Source organism: Teleopsis dalmanni, chromosome 1 (assembly GCF_002237135.1).
Source record: "Teleopsis dalmanni isolate 2A chromosome 1, ASM223713v2, whole genome shotgun sequence".
NCBI classification, from domain to species: domain Eukaryota; kingdom Metazoa; phylum Arthropoda; class Insecta; order Diptera; family Diopsidae; genus Teleopsis; species Teleopsis dalmanni.
In genome coordinates this window covers 84299290-84319410 of record NC_051846.1, presented here as the reverse complement: position 1 = coordinate 84319410, position 20121 = coordinate 84299290, and the positions used below count along the sequence as shown (strand labels likewise).

Sequence of the window (20121 nt, the reverse complement as noted above, 5' to 3'; positions counted from 1 at the left end):
AAAAAATTGTTTGATTTTTTTTCTGGAAGATATTGTTTAATCCAACTCGTCTGTATTTCATTTTCACTTCGGAAATTCTTTTCTGTGTGGAAAACCTTCTTTTGTTTATATTTGTGGAATTGGCGCTATTTTTAGAAAATGAAAAATAAACAATTTGATAGCGTAAAAATATCGAAACGATTAAATTTTGCTCAAAACGAAAAATATTGAACAATTTCAATTGAAATTGAGTTCAAATAGGCAAAATATGTGTACTTCTCCGATTGCACCAACCCGAGACCTCATGAACATTAAACGGCTATGTTGAAATGAAGAAGAGAAGAACAAGAGTTTTATAAGGAATCGTAATACTTGGAGTAAAAGAATTCAATTCAATTCAATTTCATAAAGACTTAAAAGTATATATATGTATATATACACATTTAATATATCTTAAGCTATTAATAGAAATTAATTAAATTTTTAACCGAAAGGTAAGTAAATATTGGCGTAAGAGAGAATATTAAAGAATAAAAAAACTTTTTAAAAGTTTTAATATTTTAGCAGTTTTTTTTTTTAAACAAAAATTGAGGTGAATTATTTTTTAAAAAAAAAAAAAATTATTTTCTAAACAATAAAATTTTATTATTATATATATAAACGTATCGAATACCTACGTATTCATATATTTGAAATTTTTAATGTTAGTAGCTCAATTTAGTTATTCTGAATAAAACTAATACTCAATATAATTTACTTGTATAGTTGCTTGTTAAATAAAACAAATTAATATAATTATTACTTGATTCAATAAATATAGTGTAAAAAGTACTGTCCAATTTTAAATCAAGATATAAGATATTAAAGCAGATAATAACGTGGTATATTAAAGAAAAATCAGAGAGAGATATCCGCGAAGCTGACATTAAATGATCCATTTAATCATTTAATCAAACATTTAACAAATTATTTAATAGCATGTTAAGATGCTATCAAGACGACCTCTACTCTAAATCAATATTGACCTTAGTTCGAAAAAGGCTCAACACCAAGTTTCGCAAGATTGCGATAATACAGTGTTATGCAGGAACAAAGATTGCTGAAGTGTCAATGAAGGATGAATTATACGAATTATACGAAACACAATAAAAATAATTGGAGATTTTAATGCAAAAGTTGGCAACGATAATACTAATGAACGACAAATAATGGGTAACCACGGACTGGGTGCGGTTAGAAACAATAATGGCGAACCTCTAGTCGAATTCTGCATTAATAACAATTTGTTTATTGGTCGCACTAGGTTTTCCCATTTAGATATATATAACTGTATATCTGGGAATACCTAGACGGTTGCATCCGCAATTACATCGACCACATCTTAATAAGCAAAAGATTTTTAATTACAATTTCGTTCATACACGAAAGGGTGCAGACATATGTAGCGATCATAGTCTGCTAGTGGCAAAACTGCGATTAAGATCTGCCGGTATTTATACTCTGAATAATATTGCACAATGTTTTGATGTCGATAAGTTCAAGATCGTTAATATAAGAGTATAACAGAAGAATATGAAAGATGTCTACGGGAGGCAACCGTGGACGTCATGCAACGGCATGCAATGGACACCATTCGAGTGATCTTAATTATAAAGATGATATCTGCATTATAACCATGCGTTACAAGACACAAAGAGCAAACTTGAATCATTTATTTTGAATGCGGCCATAGTAGGGCTGGAAGGTAATTTCAAAACAACAAAACGTATGCGTGTCATGTAATATGTATCGGTCAAAACATATTACTTACGAATACAAACTGAACATCTTTTATTCGGAGTTGGATCGGACACATCGAAACACACGATAGCGAATTATGTTAGAACTCTTTCCGGGTTGTAGCACTTAGTGACATTAAATTGTTCTTTTAAAGTCTTTTATGAAGAAAAAGTGATTTGAAATATTTGGATTTTTTCGAAAACACTTTTACCGTTTCACTTAAAAATTTAAAAACTGTGAAGCATTACACTTAACATTTTTCAGGTTTAGTCTTACATATATATTTATCAAAGTATCCAATAGTTATAATCGTTGTCAAGAAGGCGATACGCTTATGAGTAAATGTGACGATATTGAATCAGTGTCAACTGTGAATATCTAGTGGAAAAGCCCGAGGCAATTAAATCCACCGAAACCTTGTTAGTGGAATTGAGAGCTTTGTGAAAAAACTTGTGTTACTTGCTTTTTTTGCTTTGTCATAGATCCAAAGCAACAGAACACGTTATGCGACGCACGTAGTGGTAATAGGCTTTCGGAATTAAGGGATGTTGATAAGCACTATATACATTGCCAGGGCTGCCCTCACACAATAAGATAAGCTCAAACGATAAAGTGAATGTGAAAATGAAAAACAAAAGGCAACAGTAGTTTAAAAATAGTCACAAGAAACAAAAGTCAAAAATATTCGAAGAACTAAAGTACTACAAAACAAAAAAATAACAGAAATATTAGAAAAAAAAGAATTTTGGACAGCTATAACAAAAGTTTTGAACCCCAAAAATCGCGGCAAAAAATCACGGAAAATTCCAACCACAAACACTCGCACGCAGTTATCACTGCCATAAACATGTCGCCTCTATTACAAAAGCAGATACAAAAAAAAAAAATCATAAAAAAAATCTAAGTAACTGTGATTGTGTGTGCACATTAACAAAGCAATAACACTAAAAGTATGCCAGGAATAAATATTCGAACAAAGGAAAAAGTGAAAAAATTAATAAATTATATGCTAATGCATATCAGTACGAAGTGTGCTGGAGCCATAAACAAGGTGCTTACATTGCATATTATTAGCTCTAACAGTTCTTTCCCACCAAACCGCCACAATTTTCCATACTAACTTATTTATGATTATTAGCAGGTAATTTTAGGCGCAAACACAATGCCACAGAACTTAGTACCGAGCTAACCACAATAGTTTCGGAACTGTGAGCGCAGGAAGGAAAGAAGCAGCTTGAAGCAGAGGTGTAGGTATAAAGAAAAACAATTTAATATTTATAAGACAGAATTGCATGAGTTTTGTGTTTATAATAGGCGCTCTCTCGAGTATGTTTATTTGACAAACACAAGCTTAAATATATTATTACGAAATGCAGAAGGAGTGAAATTCCAAAGCATGCTTTTAGGCGGCGTGAAGTTCTTAGTTACTTATTGTTCTTTACTTTTGCTTACTTAAATAATTTGCGGTAATTTTTGTACATTTTTTGTTTTCTTCGAGTGTTGTAGTTAGTTTTTTTCCTCTTACTTTTGTTCCTTAATGTAAAGTGGGTAATTTGATAGGAAAAAGTCCACAAATCAGTGTTTCAGCTTTGTTTACGTGGCGAGAAAAGGCGTTAATAGGCGTCATGCCTTTACAGTAACTTACGTGTCAAGCGTAAAATTATGTTCAACACATTCATTTCTTTATTTATGTGGACTTACACTAAATTGCTGTAAAAGCATCAAGATAAAATGGAAAGTATTAAAATTAGTAGCAATTAGCCGTAGTGAAATACGATAGGAATCAAGCTCGGGGCATGTGGGAGTCAGTGAAGTGGCACCACAACTGTTTGTACCAAATAAAAAGTTACCAGGTAATTAAATGAAGTAATTTATTTATTTGTTTTTTTTTCTTGCGTTAATACAAAATTATAAATTTCAATCTAATTATGAACTTTTTGAATATGCAATAATTCCAATATTAAGTTCAGGAATTAAAGAGCGGAATGCAAAAATATGTTATTATTTTTTATTAATGGGTGTGTGTATATATATGCGAGTATCGTATCTTTCAATTATTTAAATGTAACTTGAAGAATTGGTATATTCGCCCATTCATTTTAATGACAAATAACAACATATAAGCTTAGATCTTATGGGCTTTTAATAAAGCTGGGGGTCTTTTTAGTTAAATTAGACTACACCTGTTAAAAATTCGTTAACGAAAGTACGAAACTTCAGTAATGTATTTTGAAAGCTGAAAAGTGGAAGATTTAAACAACAAAAATCGTTTCCAAAGATCTTGATTTAAGTGCCTCGTCCAAAAATTTGTGACCATAATAAAATTTTTTTACTAAAATAATTGTTAATCTACAATTATGAATGATATTAAAAATATAATTTTATATTACAGATACAACTAACGATATTATAAATTTATTTTCAAATACATTAATACTACAATCGTTCCATATGAGTATATAAAAATAAAATGATAATAAATAATAAAAAAATGTGGAAATATAGAAAATATAAGCAATCAGTTTGCTTAGAAAAAATGTATTGAATGACTCCGATGTTATAAACTGTACACGGTTTATATAAAATGAAACCGTATTCATTTAAATTGTATATATGCAATTTTATATACAATTTAAAAAATGTGTTTTGATAGCTAAAATATGTCCTATCCTCATTATCATTCGAAATTAATAAATATGTTTCGAAATAAAAAGCAAATGATCAAAAGTATTGATATAGGAAACACAAACATTGTTTTAAAAAATTGAGTTTTAAAACAGTTTCGAAGCAATACTATCTATAGTATCTACTTACTACCCACCAATTTTTTTTTTAAATTAGGACGTTACTGTCCAGAACGTAGAACTTAATTTCAGAACGTACTTCGTCTGCTACATGACATTCTCTTAAAGAATATATTAGACTTTATTAATGATTAGTAATGGCTAAAAGAGTTTTATACGACAGTACAATGGGTGAAGGGAATTTCTAGAATTTCATTAATAATTTAATCTCAATTTTTGTATCAGGAAAAATATGTACTATGTTTTCAGTAGAAATTTTAAGTTATTCCAGCATTTCATATTATTAACTACAATGAGCTATAGTAATTAATTAAATTTCCATTTTGGATCAAAAAAGTTTTTTATAATAGCTAAATACGCTTGATGATATTGTTTGATATAAAACCGATTGTAACCGTTTATAACCTATGCTGATCACAATATGGTAGACACAAATCGTTTTAAAGATTTTGTGTCTTTAAAATTGAATTATAAAAAAAATCATAGAGATTTGTAAAAAAAGTAATTAATATCTGTGGACCAAGCTTAACCTATATTAATAACCAATAAAGAAGATAGTACGCCAATATCAAATGAGAAATTAAAATGAGATAATGCTATATAACTAATAATAAGTTACAATAATCTGTCTCAAATTTATGGAAAAATTTGTTAAAATAATCAAAGTTCTAGGTAACCAGCACTTTATTACTAATTGAGATGCCACCTTTTTAATTTTCTTGACTTCTCAAAAATTCGTTTTTCAGTTATCAGGGCTAAGACCACTAAAAGGGTTAATATGCATATAAGAGCTGCAAATTCATTTAAAACTATTTTTTCAATAACTTTTGTAATAATTGAATATTTAAAGTAAACTCAATTTTTTTTCAAAATATTTGTTAAAATAATTTTCATATTTAACGATTTAATCTTCATTTATCTCATATTTCCCGTTGTGTATAAAACTATATTACTTCTCCTAGTTATATTCCTAGTTAAGAAAAAGGAGAGTATGAGAAAAACGTGGTTAGTCCATCACAAGTAATAACTATAATGAAGCTAATTAAAAGGTTCAAATACAGTTAAAAGTTGAAACAACTTATATTGATTTCGGTTAATATTCCAATGATATAAAAAGTTATGCTCTCCTTTATGACAGTAACATTACCTACTTACTTACTGTAGTTCTCTTCTCCTTATGGAGCACAGGGCCTCTACAGTAACATTAACATTAATTATCCATTGATATATTAATTATCATAATAAAATATACCTAAATACCGTAATTCTACATAGAGAATTATTATATATCTTGAAGTTAATAAATAAATTGCATTATTATTATTATAATAAGTTATAATAATTAATTATTATTAAAGAATTACAATATATATGTCATCAATCCGAATAAACCGCTTCATTTTATATATATGAGCTATATTTGCGTTTGCATTATGTGTGAAAATAATATTATATACTGCGGGAAATGCGAGAGATTTTTATCTAAATATTTATATCAATTTAGTTTTAATAATATTAATATTATTTAGTTATATTTAAGGTTATCGTTGCTGGTGTATATAATAAATTTTCAAGTGATATAAAAAAATTTGAGTAATTAAATTAAACAATTTAGTCATTGCATTTGATAATATAATATAATATTATTTAAATTATTATAAACTCTAGTCAGAATATTTTATAGAAATTGTGAAATGATAATTGATGGTCTTTGAAATTATTATTGAAATAGTATTCGATATATTATGTACAACAATGTGTCAATTAACATAATCTGGTTCGACAGCAGCTGATTTAGTTCTAAGAATTATAATAACACTCAACTGTATTACTTAGAAAATAATGAAAAACAGCATTTTGAGTGAAGTCTATAATTCAATTCAATTATCTGTGATTCAAATCTAAAATCCAGATTTACCTCAGTGTTAATTAACCTTCTGAATAAAAGATTGTTTGTTTAAATGTCAATTTTACCTTGAATAATTCAGGTTATTTTAATAAAAAATAATAAAACAAGTATTTGGAAGTACTAATAGAACTCCTAATTGCTCAAGGCATTTTAAATAAAGAGAGTTTTTAAAGTTTGAACATATAGAAACCGAAGAAAAAGTTACGCTTGGGATACTACAATAGAAAGTCATTGGAGAGATTTAAGTAACTCGATTCAAAAGTCAATAAAACTTATTACTGTTAGCAAGAAATAAATGAGAAATAATGCAGCAAACAAAACTTAATAACGTTGGCTTCAGAAGTTAGTGTGATTTATTGAGCAACTATTAAGCCTTTAAGAATTCTGTTACAATAACTCTGATAGCGGTATTCTTTCATTGTGGTGTAACAAGAATGGCTCCGACTATGCCATTATGGTGTTTGCAAACGCCTTAAAACAATTTTTAGAAGTAAGCTTTTAGAAGTAATATACGAAAACAAAATCTGACCCAAAAAGAAAAGGAAATAGTACCTTAAAACTAACGTATATTGATTAATGTGTATAAGCGCTAAAAGTTTCTGAAGTTTCTTAGTAAAGTTGAAAAACTGCACTAGCTGATATACAATAGTATGTACAGGTAAACAAGTACCAGAGAAAATCAAAAGTTTCAACATCAAATGGTTTGAAGAAAATTAAATTGAAACTATATATAAACTGTCTGTCTGAGACTGATATCAAGGACAAGAATAGAAATAGAGATAGATTAAAATGAAAAAGTTGCTTACCGGAGCTAATAATGATGATGACTGATCTAAACCAATTTCTAGTAAGAATATACCTAGAAATATATATAGAAATATATATAATATTTCTAGTAAGAAAATTAAATTGAATCTACATATGAACTGTCTGTCTAAGACTGGTATGAAGGGAAAGAATAGAAATAGTGAAAGATGAAAATGAAAAAGTTGCTTGCAGGAGTAGTTCTACATTCTTTAAGAATACCAGAGCTAATAATGATGATGACTGATCCAAACAAATTTCTAGTGAGAAATATAACATAAATGATAACATAAAATGTTATAAACTAAGTCTGATACTTCCAGATTTAGATTGACAAGATCTTTAGTTTGCACTGTTTTTCTAATATTCATTTAATAACCACCCATTCAAGATAGATTAAGTGAAATTTAACCTACATTGTGACAAAAAGCATCGCTACTGTAGTATCTACTTAGTCTATTTATCTTGGCACAACTCTATTTACAATACTTATAAGGTATCAGTTAAAACCGACACAGAACTGTTCTCATTTGTTAGTATGAATTTATATTACATCCGGTCCAATGAAATGAACATTGAATAAAATTTAACTTTTCATTATTCAGTCCAGTTGGTCCTTGCCAATATTGTTCAAATAATAAAGTTTTTGTTGTTAGAATTTTTCTGTTTTATAAAAAAAAGTTGTCCTTAAAATCAAACACAATTTTCCATTTCGTAGAAAAAATTAATATTGTTTTATTAAAAATGACATCAGTAAACTTCGGAGTGCAGCAGTGAAATGGAGCAATAATTTTCTAACTTATTGACGTTCTTCATGGATTCGCAACTATTAAATTTTAAAGAGATACTCTATTTACCAAAGCAAGTACTTTGCTTTTCTGCCATCTGAAAGTAGATGGGAAATAATAAAAATTTCATTTATTTTGTTTAGAAAGGATATCAACGTAAAAAAGGGTATTTTAAAAGGTTATTTACTTTTATTAAAAAAAGGAAAATAAAAGACGAGAAAAGTATGTCAACGAGTTTGCTCCACTTTAATATTAAATAACTTAAAAATAAAAATCGAAACCGAAACCGAAAATTCTAACAGAAAAATGTAAATAGAAAAAAATAGTACACAGTGTTCAAAATAAAAAAAAAACAAAAACATAGAAAATAGAAAAAAGGAAAAAGGAACTTGTGAACTGAGTGGAATAACAAGAGGAATGTGTCATCATTAGAGAACATCCCCTAGAAAAACACAAAGGACAATAAAAACAAAATACACGACGGACTAACGCACGCACGCACGCATGCACTCACGCACCACGTAGCAGCAACAATGTTAACAACGAAACTTAAAAACAAAAACAAAAACAAAAACAAAAACAAAAAACAAAATCCAAAAAAGCATAGAAAAAAAAATAAATGAAATTTACGCAATGCTCAGATAATCTGGAAAGAAAAAACCAAAAAAACCAAAAGTAAAAATGTTCTATTATTTGTAAGAGCACACAGCGCACATATACGCACATACACAAACACTCATCCACAAACACATACCGCCACACGAGCGGAGGGTGGCAATATTGGCACACAAATTGAGATAAGAAGCAGCATGTGCGAAAGAATAGAATAAATAAATACGAACGAAATGAATTGAAAATATGTGCACAAAAATTCATATCAGAAAGCGGAGCAAAAGAGCTTTAAGGTTTCTGTTTTATTTTTTTTTTGTATTTTTTTTGTTTTGGATCAATCAAGTATTTCATCGATTGCATTAAATTCCAAAATGTGTTTCTGTTTTGCGTTTAAAGTGTAACAAAAATTATAATTAAACAAATGGAAAAATTAACGTCACACTTTCCGGTTGTTCCAAAAACACCTGAGTTGAAATGGAATATGTGTGTAGTTCTCGGAAATACCAGAAACAGAATTACTGCGACAAGGATATATTACATTTATAGTCGAGTCATTTTATTGACATTGTCTATATATATGTAATAAAATATTTGATTCCAATTTGAGTGCCAAACAGTACTATAAATAATAATTCTGATCACCAAATCCGGTGACTTACACCTGGTGTTAAACCTACTCATATAAAAAGGTATATGTGTCATTACTGTACGGAAACATTATAAAGAAATAGATAACTCCTTTATTTAATCTGGAATAGAACCAAAATAATCCAAAAAATTATATATTTTATTATGATTATTCATTAACAATCTATACAAACCATAGATATTAAGCAAATGGTATATATTACTAATCACAGAAGAGATATTCTGTAAAAGTAGAGAATATACTACAATATAATATTTGGGATTTATTGGAAATACATTATTTATTTACAGTAGTTTAGTTGTGCTTTTTGATATGACGTAAGTTACATTTGTTAGAAAGTTGATGTTAATATATGATAGCGCTTCCTAACACAGAACTATAACTGAATATCAATATGTAGAAGATATATACCAAAGCTTGAAAGAGAAATGACAGAAGTGCAGTACATATCAAACGATATATGCAGAGATATTCCTTATAGAGTGCGATTTAACAGAATTGTTACGGCCCTATGCCCGACTAAGCGAAACGTACACTAAGAAGAAAAGAAGATACCAAAGCTTAATAGATGACGACGTTACCAATAACTGATAAATCAAATAATATCCTTAAATTGTAGATTTTATGGTACCGGTATAAAGTGGGGGTCATATATACTAGCAATTATCAAGAATACATAACGTGTGACATCCGAAATTATTGTATAACAAAAAAATATTGACATTGATATAAAATAACCCAAACTTCTGGGGTAGACCAGTACTAGTTCAAACACAAAATTTCATTATATTTAGTAAGCCTAAAGTAACAGTTAAAGTAATAGTTCTTGCAGTTCCCTACGATATCCATATCAATACCATTTCAACAGCAATATAAATAATTACATACAATCTCTAACTGCATGATAGATCAACTATTCTCACTTGATATGGTTGAGTTATGGTTTTAATTTAATCAATTAGTTTTGATTGGAACATGTTTCTCATTTATGGAAGTACTAATCTGACAGATTTAAGTTCATATATTTTCTAAGAGTTTGCACAAAGTCTATTTAAGTCTATTCAAAAAAAAAAAACATTAACTTATATTTACTCATAACGAAAAGTCTATTTAAAGCCATTTTAGTTTTATCTTGCAAGAACAATGGCATTAAACTGATTAGAATGACGGTCATGAACGAACATTGTCCGTTATAAATATAAGAGAGACCTTTTCACCTAATGTGGAAAAAATAATTTTTTTTTCGAGTGTGAAGTCACTGATTTCCACATAAATCAGTAAACGGCTTTGCTGTTTTGCTCATATCACTTACCTAAATGATGATATTCCCGCTAGAAAAGGATTTGAAGCAATAGTTTATGGAAGAAGACGGAGAATTGAACTGTTTCTGCCGTGGAGTGATTAAATTAAGGACATATTTATCGAACTTATCGAACTTTATTAGAGTGAAAAATGTATACACACAATCGATAATGGATTATTATGGCCAAATAAATTAATGAGGATTGTATAACTGAAACAACTTCAATAAAATAAATAGTGACGTAGATGAAACTTTGCAAAAATATTTAAAGAAGTTTTTATGATCTCAGTTCAATTTCAATTATACTGAATATGAATATGATAAAAAATATTTTGTAATATCTTTAATATAAAAAACTCTTGCTTTCAATATTACCACTTAAGAATATTACACCTGAATCATATTATTATGTGCTACATTAATTAATATCAAATTAATGTAAATTAAACTTAAATTATATTAAATAAACTTTTAAATTAATATATTATACCATTTATTTATTCCACAACAATTCAAAAAATAATTTTTAGATTAATTTAATTTCGAATTTTTAAAAATTTGAAAAATTAACAATCTTTAAATGGATTCAAGTCTGTTATTTTTTAAGAAATTCTTTGAGCTTATGAACATTAATTATTAAATATACATTAAGACTGAAAAGTTTTCGGAAATTCTCATTTAAAATTCGCGCGCTGTATATTTTTCGATATTTTAAGTTTATGTAGTTTGGCAGCACTGTCCTTAATTACTATGCCAAAAATGAGCGCGATCTGTCAGACAGTTCGTTTACGGCAGCTGTTGAAACCAGTTCACCTCAGTAGTGCGTTGCGAAATGTCTTCGACGGTCGTACGACCGTACTGAAAGGCTTTGTACCACTCATAAACTTGAGTTTTCGATAAAACTGATTCCCCATAAGCCTTTTGTAGCATTCGCAACGATTCTGCACACGAAATTTCGTTCGAAACACAAAATTTGATGCAAACTCTTTGTTCAATATTTTTTTCCATTGTTTTTTTCGCAACGCACTACTGAGGGGAACTGGTTTCAACAGCTGCCGTAAACGAACTGTCTGACAGATCGCGCTCATTTTTGGCATAGTAATTAAGGACAGTGCTGCCAAACTACATAAACTTAAAATATCGAAAAATATACAGCGCGCGAATTTTAAATGAGAATTTCCGAAAACTTTTCGGTCTTAATGTATAATACCAGATGCCTTTGAAAATAAGTAAATTGAATATATGCAATTTTCTTTATATGTAAATGTATTAAAGAATTGGACTTCAAATACATTAAATTGAATTTTTATTAAATAATACATTTCAAATCACAAGGGCTTTAATTAATAATTATTCTTGTGAAAAATTTTAAATAATTGTTTTTAAATGGAATGAATCTATTTTTAATTATTAATATTTATATTTTAATATAAAGTGTTGAGTCAAAATTTAAAAATATAAACAAAAATAGTTTTTTTAAGTGTCATTCGTTAAGAAAAACTTATTAAAACCCCTCCATATATATTTTTTAACCTCGCATTTCCATACTTTACGAATTTATAAAATAAATATATTTATTCAAAATCAAGTTTTGGTTTTTTTGAATTAATTTTTTAAGTTATTGATATAAATAACGATATTCAGTATGTTTAATATTTATTAAGTTGAAAATTCATCCTTGAAGGATCGAATAAAAAAAAAAAACGAAATTTATTTTTAGATATATCTAATATTGTGCCGAATAGTTAGATATATGTATATAAAAATAACAATTAATGTTAAAATTTTAATAATAATTTGCCATTGAATTGAATTTCAACTTTTATAACAATATTTCGCCTAATTAATATATGTTTAAAATTTTTTTAATATATTAATATAATCACCATATCTCAAAAACTAATTGAAAATTAATAGCCAAAATTATATTCTTCTTAATTCTAAAAGTCCTAAACAAATGCTTTTTCCATAATAAATCGACATGAGTTTTTTTTTAAATATTTCGAACTAACAAATGAAATGTTTAATAAAAAAAAAGCTCATATAAATATTAAGTTCTATTTTTATATGAATAACAGACAAATAATGTGTTTACATAAGTTCTGTTTATTTACAAAAATATTCAAAAGTAATGCTTTTCAATTTATTAAACGCTAAACACTCTGATTTCCTTGTAATATTAACCCAGAACAACTTAATTTTTCCTACTACCAGAACAATTTACCCGAAGTATGGAAGAAAAAAGGATGATTAATTGAGGAAAAATACGCTCGGAAAATGTAGGCTACGCAACTGGCAATAAAAGTGCGTTATATGGGCTTTTATTAGCAGCGGCGCAGGGTGGGGACCGAGCTCCGTTCTGGTAGGAAAAGTCACATATTATGTTGTCATTACGTGACTACAACGCAAGATTTATTATTATTTTATTTCAACTTTTTTCCCCATTTGCCGTTTTTGCATTTGTTTTTTCTGTGTTTGGCGCACATTTTTCGCCACTTAAAAGTAGCGAATTTCATCTACAATATTTTCATAGATACATTTTCATACACAAATTTAATAGTTAAAGTCAGCAATACTCACAGTAACTTGTTGAGCAAAGTCAACCTTCGGCTGGCCGACCAATTCAATAATATGAACCATATGGAACGATTTTCTGAATGACGTAGGCCTTAGCAGAAAACAATTATCAAATCTGTTTGAGTTTTTTTTTCTAATTTTTTTTTTACTTGTTTTTTTTTTTTGTTTAATATTTGGTTTGCACAACACCAAATTGTTTAATGTTTTTAATAAACTTTTTTATTTTTATTTTGTTTATAAACTTTTGATTTGCTGCACAAATTTAAAAGGTTTTTTGGAATTTTACTTTTGGGGTAAACGTTTTAGTTTGTATTTTTATTTGCATGTAAGTTATTTTTTATAAAAATTTTGATTTATTAATTTGTTTGAAAAGTTTTGCTAAAATTCGAAACATAATCGAAAATAAATTTTTAAATTTTGTTTCACTTTAAACAATTAAAAATGTATAAATTTTTGCTTCGCTCTCGAAATTTTTATACAAAGTTTCAAAAAAAAAAAAAAATAAAAAGAACTAAAACCAATCATAAAAAATTAACTGGATTGTAGTGTTTTTCGTAATTTAAAATATTTTATATATTATACAATAATAAAAAGTGTTATATAATAATTATGTTCAGAAACGACTAAACGAATAAAGGTTAATATACTTAAAGTACATAAACTACCATTAAAAATTTTAAATAATATATATTATATTATTTAATACATATACATATATATAAATAAAAATTTATTTAGTATAGAAATCTTTAAAAAATAATTTGTTGAGTATTTTATTTTCCTAAACTTCTAATTAATTTTTCTGTATACACATATAGATAACTAAGCTTTAATCATTTCAGTATATTTAATAAGGTGTATTAATATAAAAATTTAAAAAAAATAAAAATATTTATGTATTCAATAAAGCCTTCAAACCTATTTGAATTTCAATATAACCTATCACTTAAACATTAAAAAGCTTAGTAAATAGAGCAGTTAAAAAAAATAATAATTTCAAATAATAATTTAATATAAAATATTATATACTTTTATGTATCTTATATACCTAAGAAAAAAACTATAACATGATGTAGAATATACTAGGCAATGTAGGATAAACATAGAAATAATACAAATTGATAGAAAATAATAAAAAAAATAATGTACAAATTAAAATGACACACCATAATTTTATAAATTATATTTTAAATTAATAGATAAAATTGTCAAGTGAAATAGATATAGGTTAGTGTTACTCTGCAGAAATGTAACATAATGTGTGATATTGCATTAATATTATAATTTTATATAGCATTAATTAAAGTAATAAATTTTTCTTAAATAATGTATTTTAACTTCAACTAAAGGTTAATATTTAATATGACAGCGCTAATAGAAATAAGGCAGAAGAATATTTTCGTTTGGTAATTAAAATTTATACTTGCAATATAATTAAATGTGTTGACAAATAGATATAAGATATTTTTTTTATTAGTATATAATGTAATAATATTTGCATAATATGCATAATATTTAATTATTTTATTTTATAAGATTTAGTTATTTCATACGTTATTTTAAATATATATATTTATATAAATATTAATACATTTATTATAGTAAAAAGTCATAAGTGAATATTCAAAAATACAATGTTTTAAAAAAATGTAATATTTTTAAAATAATTCTTCTCAAAATCTAATTACTTTAAAAACTACTTAGTCTTTAAGATTTTATTAATTTGTTGTTCAACACATATTTTAAATGAATTAAATTCATCCTATAATTAATTTAATTTTCAAGTCAATTATGAGAAAAGGAAATTATTTTACTAATTGAAGACTTTATATATTTATAATTTAAGATTTCATATATTATATTTTAAATTAAAAAAAATTTAAGACTTTTTGAATTGTAGTAAATAACTGAATTTTTGTTTTAGTTTTAATTTTTATTTATTATAATGTTTTATATTTATTTGCTTTTGAAATAATTTTTAGACGTCCATATATGATTCGAGTATTAAAAGTGTAGTAATTCAGGTGTGAAATAATTTCTTTCTGCTGAATTGAAGATTTTTATTTTCTTTTCCGATAAAATTTAATAAACAAAAGCAAAATTAAACGTTCTGTGGAAAGAAATGATAATAAATTTGAACTCAATATGATCTCATGATTTTGCCAAAATGAAAGAAGAAAAAAGAAAAAAATCTGATCAAAAAAAGCACTGAGTTTAAAATTAAATTGTAAAATTTTAAATTGTAAAAATCTGATTTTAGTATGGAAAATTGAATTTTGGATTATTGAAGGCGAAGCAAAAATTTTGGAGGAAATTTGCCACTCACACAAAAGTTGCTTGTCGTTCACGGCGCACAACAAGATTTGATTCGGATTTGTTTATACAATTAATTTATCTAAGCAGATTGTTGCGATTTATTTACTTTGCGTGTATGTTTACTTGGGTCCAGAACTTTTTCCGGGAAAAGAACATAAAACGCGTACTCAAGTTTCCAATTCTCAAATAATTAAACCGAATTTTGCACAAATGTTTACCAATTCACCGATGAGATATATTCATATGAGAAATATTTAAAAACACAAGTTTGCCAATTAAAATTCTTATCAGACAACAAAACTAACAACACAACAAAACAAACGCGTTAACAAACAAATTAATTATTGATTTCTAATTTATTTCTGCATTAAATATTTTCAAATCAATTTGTTTAATAAATTTTTATTAATTTAAATTTTGTATTGGATTTTTGGTTTAACTGCTTTAATAATTATTTAAAATGTCTCACGACAGTACACAAGAATTTTACGAAAATTCTGACTTAACTACACAAAACTCAATTTCACACTGAAAAAGGATGGCCAAAGCGGACGAAGAAAACCAACTAAAAATCCAACCGAAAATCAGCAAAAAACGAATCAACCGACGAGTTTGTACGAACGTTCGAACCGACCAATTGAAACATTGCGTCGAACATCGAACACAGTCGAACATGTCTTCGCCTTTGGTGATTTAATACGATTTCGTGCACTTGCGAACTTCAGTTTTCCAGCGAACTGCGCTCTATCACACAACTACGCTTTTGCTTTATTTTCGGCTTCATACATATGTGTCATGCAGAACGTTGCTTGGAAAAACTACCCCTAGTGGTTGTTGTTGGATTGCTGAGTTGTTGGATGAAAGAAATGGCATGATTCACATATTGATTTATGTTGGCGAGTGTGAGCGAGTTGACATTAATCTTAAATAATATAATTTTCATTCTTACTGCTTGTAAGGTGTTTTTTGTTTTTCGTTTTTTGCTTTTTGTTTTTTGCTTTTTGTTTTTATTTCGTTTTGCATTTACTCTTTGCGTTTGTTTGGTTGGAAAAGTGTTTTGGTTTTGGATTTTTATTTGCTATTTTGCTTTGCTACGTTGTTCTCTATTTGTGCATGGATTTTGTTGAATTATTATTGCTGTTGTTGTTGTTATTGTTGTTGTTGTAGTTGCTTTTATGATTGTATTTGTTGTTGTTTTATTTTCATCAGTTTTAGGCAGTTTCACCAAATTATTTGTTATTGCGCCGCATTTGATAATTGTTTTTGGACATAAAATTTTATTTTATTTTCACAAAAAAAATATTTAAGATACTTTTTTTTTTCAAAGATATTCTAAATATTTCTATTTTGAGTGAAATTTTAAATTTGTTAAGAATTCTTAATATCTTACCGGCATTTAAAGGATAATTTGTAGTGGAATTCAGTCAAAATTGAAAACTTAAAGGAAAAAATATTACGTAAAATATTGTTTTCGTGTAAAAAAAAAAATTTGTTTAGTCAAAATTAGTTGAAGACTTAAGTTTTCATTAGACAATATGTGAATGATTCAATAAATTGTTATTAATTTATGTTTACATTAAAAAATTAGAACGAAATTATTTTATTTATATTTTAATATAATAGTTACAGCACAAAATAATGGAATTTAAGAGCATATGGAGATTTGTCAATCAATGTCTTCGTAGAGGCATAGAAGTTCAGTCCTTTAAGAAATTGTTTAATTAAACATGATCTACGAATAATTGTTAATTGCTTAATTCAAATAAATTAATTTATCCGAATTATCTTTCAAAGGAAAATATTATTTGGCATAATATAATATATTCATTTTTCTTTTGTAAGATCAGAGAATTAATGTATTATCTTAAATTTTTTTTTGACATTAAGAAATGTTAGTAACTCAACAATTTTTTTCGGTATACTTGGTAGTTTTTTCTTCAATAGAGAAAAAATTTTCTGAAGTATATCTAAAAATCTTCTTATTGACTCTAATCATTTTTAATTATATTTGGCGCCATTTGGACGTTCATATATTGTTTTGGTTTATTATAGTATTCCAACAACGTTTAACTATTTAAACGCTATTGTCTCAATTTCGTTCTATTTTATTAGAAGTTATTCTGGAATTTCAGGTCTTTTAAAAATTATATTTGGTAAAATGTGGTATGTGTAAATTGGATTTTAATCAAAATACATCTCTTATGGAAATTCTACAAACTTAAATATATTCTTAAATCAACTATTAAAAATGATAATCGAATAAATGGAGACTGGGGAAGTAAAAGAGTTACAATACTTAGTTTTACAAAATTAGTAGATAGCAAAATACATTTAAATTGTTAGAGAATGAAGATTAGATTAGTTTGAAAGGATCCACCGAAGTCAACTTAAGTCAAATAATAACCCATTACAATACCACAGAAGACAATAGAGGATTTGAACAAAAAGTTTTCAAAATTGACGTAAAGTATGCTAAATACTATTTCAGCAAATAAATCCAAAAATGTATTCTAGGTCCTGTTGAAATCATATACTTTCCACATGTTTTAAATGACAAAAAGAAATAATGATCATGAAGCCATAGTCATCTGACAAATCTTTATTACTTTTAGAAAAATATGGAACCATCACATTGCATAGTATTGACTAAATAGGGACTAAATATCACACTATATAAAGACTGTTTTCGTATTTAATGCACTTTCTATAGTTACTTATGGATTGTCACTATGCAAAATTCGATAATTTTGTTTATGATATGTCAACCACACGAAAAATTACTCTTATCAGTTAGGAGAAATCGATATAAAATAAACCGACAACAAAATCAACATTTTTCCAGAAAGGTTTCATAATTTTAACGTGCTCAGCGGTTGTTAAACGAACCATAGTACAACAGGCCAACTACTAAGCTGAATATACGAAGGCATGGCTAACTATTATGTTTTCATATACGTATTGTTCATCATCAATAATAGAATTATGAATTTGTTTAATCTATATCATAATTAATTATATTAAATATTTCATATACTATCATATTTTACTATTTTATATTCGGTTTAGTTAAGTTTAAAATGCGAATTTGTATATCAGATCGCAGATCTTATAAGTGTAATCCCATTGAATTTAGATAATTTAGTAGGTCTTTCATCTTTACCGAAAAGTACTTCCTTAAAAACCTATTTATTCTGCAGGCCAAAGCTGAGCTGTGGTTCTTTTTTTTAATAGGTTTTCTATTGAGGATATTAATAACTTTTATTTATTTTGTTTTTTAAAAATCGTTCTATAATGTTTTCGACATAAATTTTTTAATATTTAAACAAGTATTTTTATGAAAACATGTTTTTATATCCATATAAAGACAATAAAGCCATAAAATATTTGTGGGTATAATTTATTAAATTTAAAAAAGGTGAACTTTTTAAAAATTTGAAATATTTAAAAAAATGTAAGGAAATTTAAGAATTAAAAAATTAAATACAAAGAGGTTGTTTTGAACAGTAGTGAACTACAACAACAAAAATTCATTTCATATTATGTTAATTAATTGAATTTTTGGCTGACCATACAGCTGTTTTGAATATTGGCAAATACCCGTGGTTTATTTCCAAGACCAAATCAGTGGTCTTGGAAATAATTCTTGTATTTACCTATTTGTAAATAATTTTTTGAGAAATAAAAATTTTAGTAAATATTTTGAATAAATAAAAACAAATTTTAAGACTTTCTTGCAAACACAAGTTTGAAGCATGAAGTCGTCGCTGTGCTGCTCTAAGCGTTAAAGTTTAAGTTAATTCATGAATTTAATAAAAATAGGAGTTGGTGCGGAAAATATTCAATATGTTAAATGCGATATCAAAAAGTACAGAACTAAAGTGACAAATAAAAAAAAATTGTTTTCCAACCAAAGGAGAACTCACTATTGTTTCAGCCGCAACAATTTCTCCAGTGTACGAGACACAACAGACTCGCATCACGTGCTTTCAAGAGAGCAACTCGTAAGCTTTTCCTCTCTTTATCGCAATGCGTTGCTCTTCTCCACCTTGCAACACCCACGTACTTACATTGCCGTACGCCGTATGCTGTATGCCGTACGCACGACTTTCAAGTGGAATTCATTAGGCGAAACGCAACAATTTTCCAACAACAAAAACAAAAACAGTGAATAGAAAACAGAAAACAAACGGCGTAAATAGAATAAAGGGAAACAGAAACAGAAGAAGAAGAAACCGGCAAAGACGTGTATGAGATTTTAATGAGGCAACAAAAAAACAACAAAAAAAGCATGCAAATAATGTAGAATAAAATTGGAAAAAATGTTATTAAATGCGAAAAAGCTAAGCTAAAACGCTGTGAAAATAAAAATATTTTATTAGAAATTAAAGGAAAACACTTCTGAATGATAAAATTCGCTAGTAAAACGAAAATAACAGAATTTCATTCATTGCTGGGTGAGGATGACTACATGTGAAGATACAAGATAAATGCCAAAGCAACAAAATTATCACAGAAATTGATTTTTCCGTACAAAAAAAATTGAAAAATGAGAAAAACATTTATAGAATAAATGCGAAATGCTTTTATGCAGCACAATTTAT

At 27.0% G+C, this 20121-nt stretch overlaps 1 protein-coding gene across 1 annotated transcript in view; it reads right to left on the bottom strand.

Annotated features, from left to right (window-relative positions):
* The window catches only part of LOC119686035, a 65160-nt gene extending 51813 nt beyond the window's left edge, over window positions 1-13347 (bottom strand). The window contains exon 1 of the mRNA XM_038100496.1: window positions 13208-13347. Coding sequence (XP_037956424.1) covers window positions 13208-13267 — 60 coding nt within the window. The 5' untranslated portion in view covers window positions 13268-13347. The remainder of the gene's footprint in view (window positions 1-13207) is intronic.
* Window positions 13348-20121: the final 6774 nt, after the last annotated feature.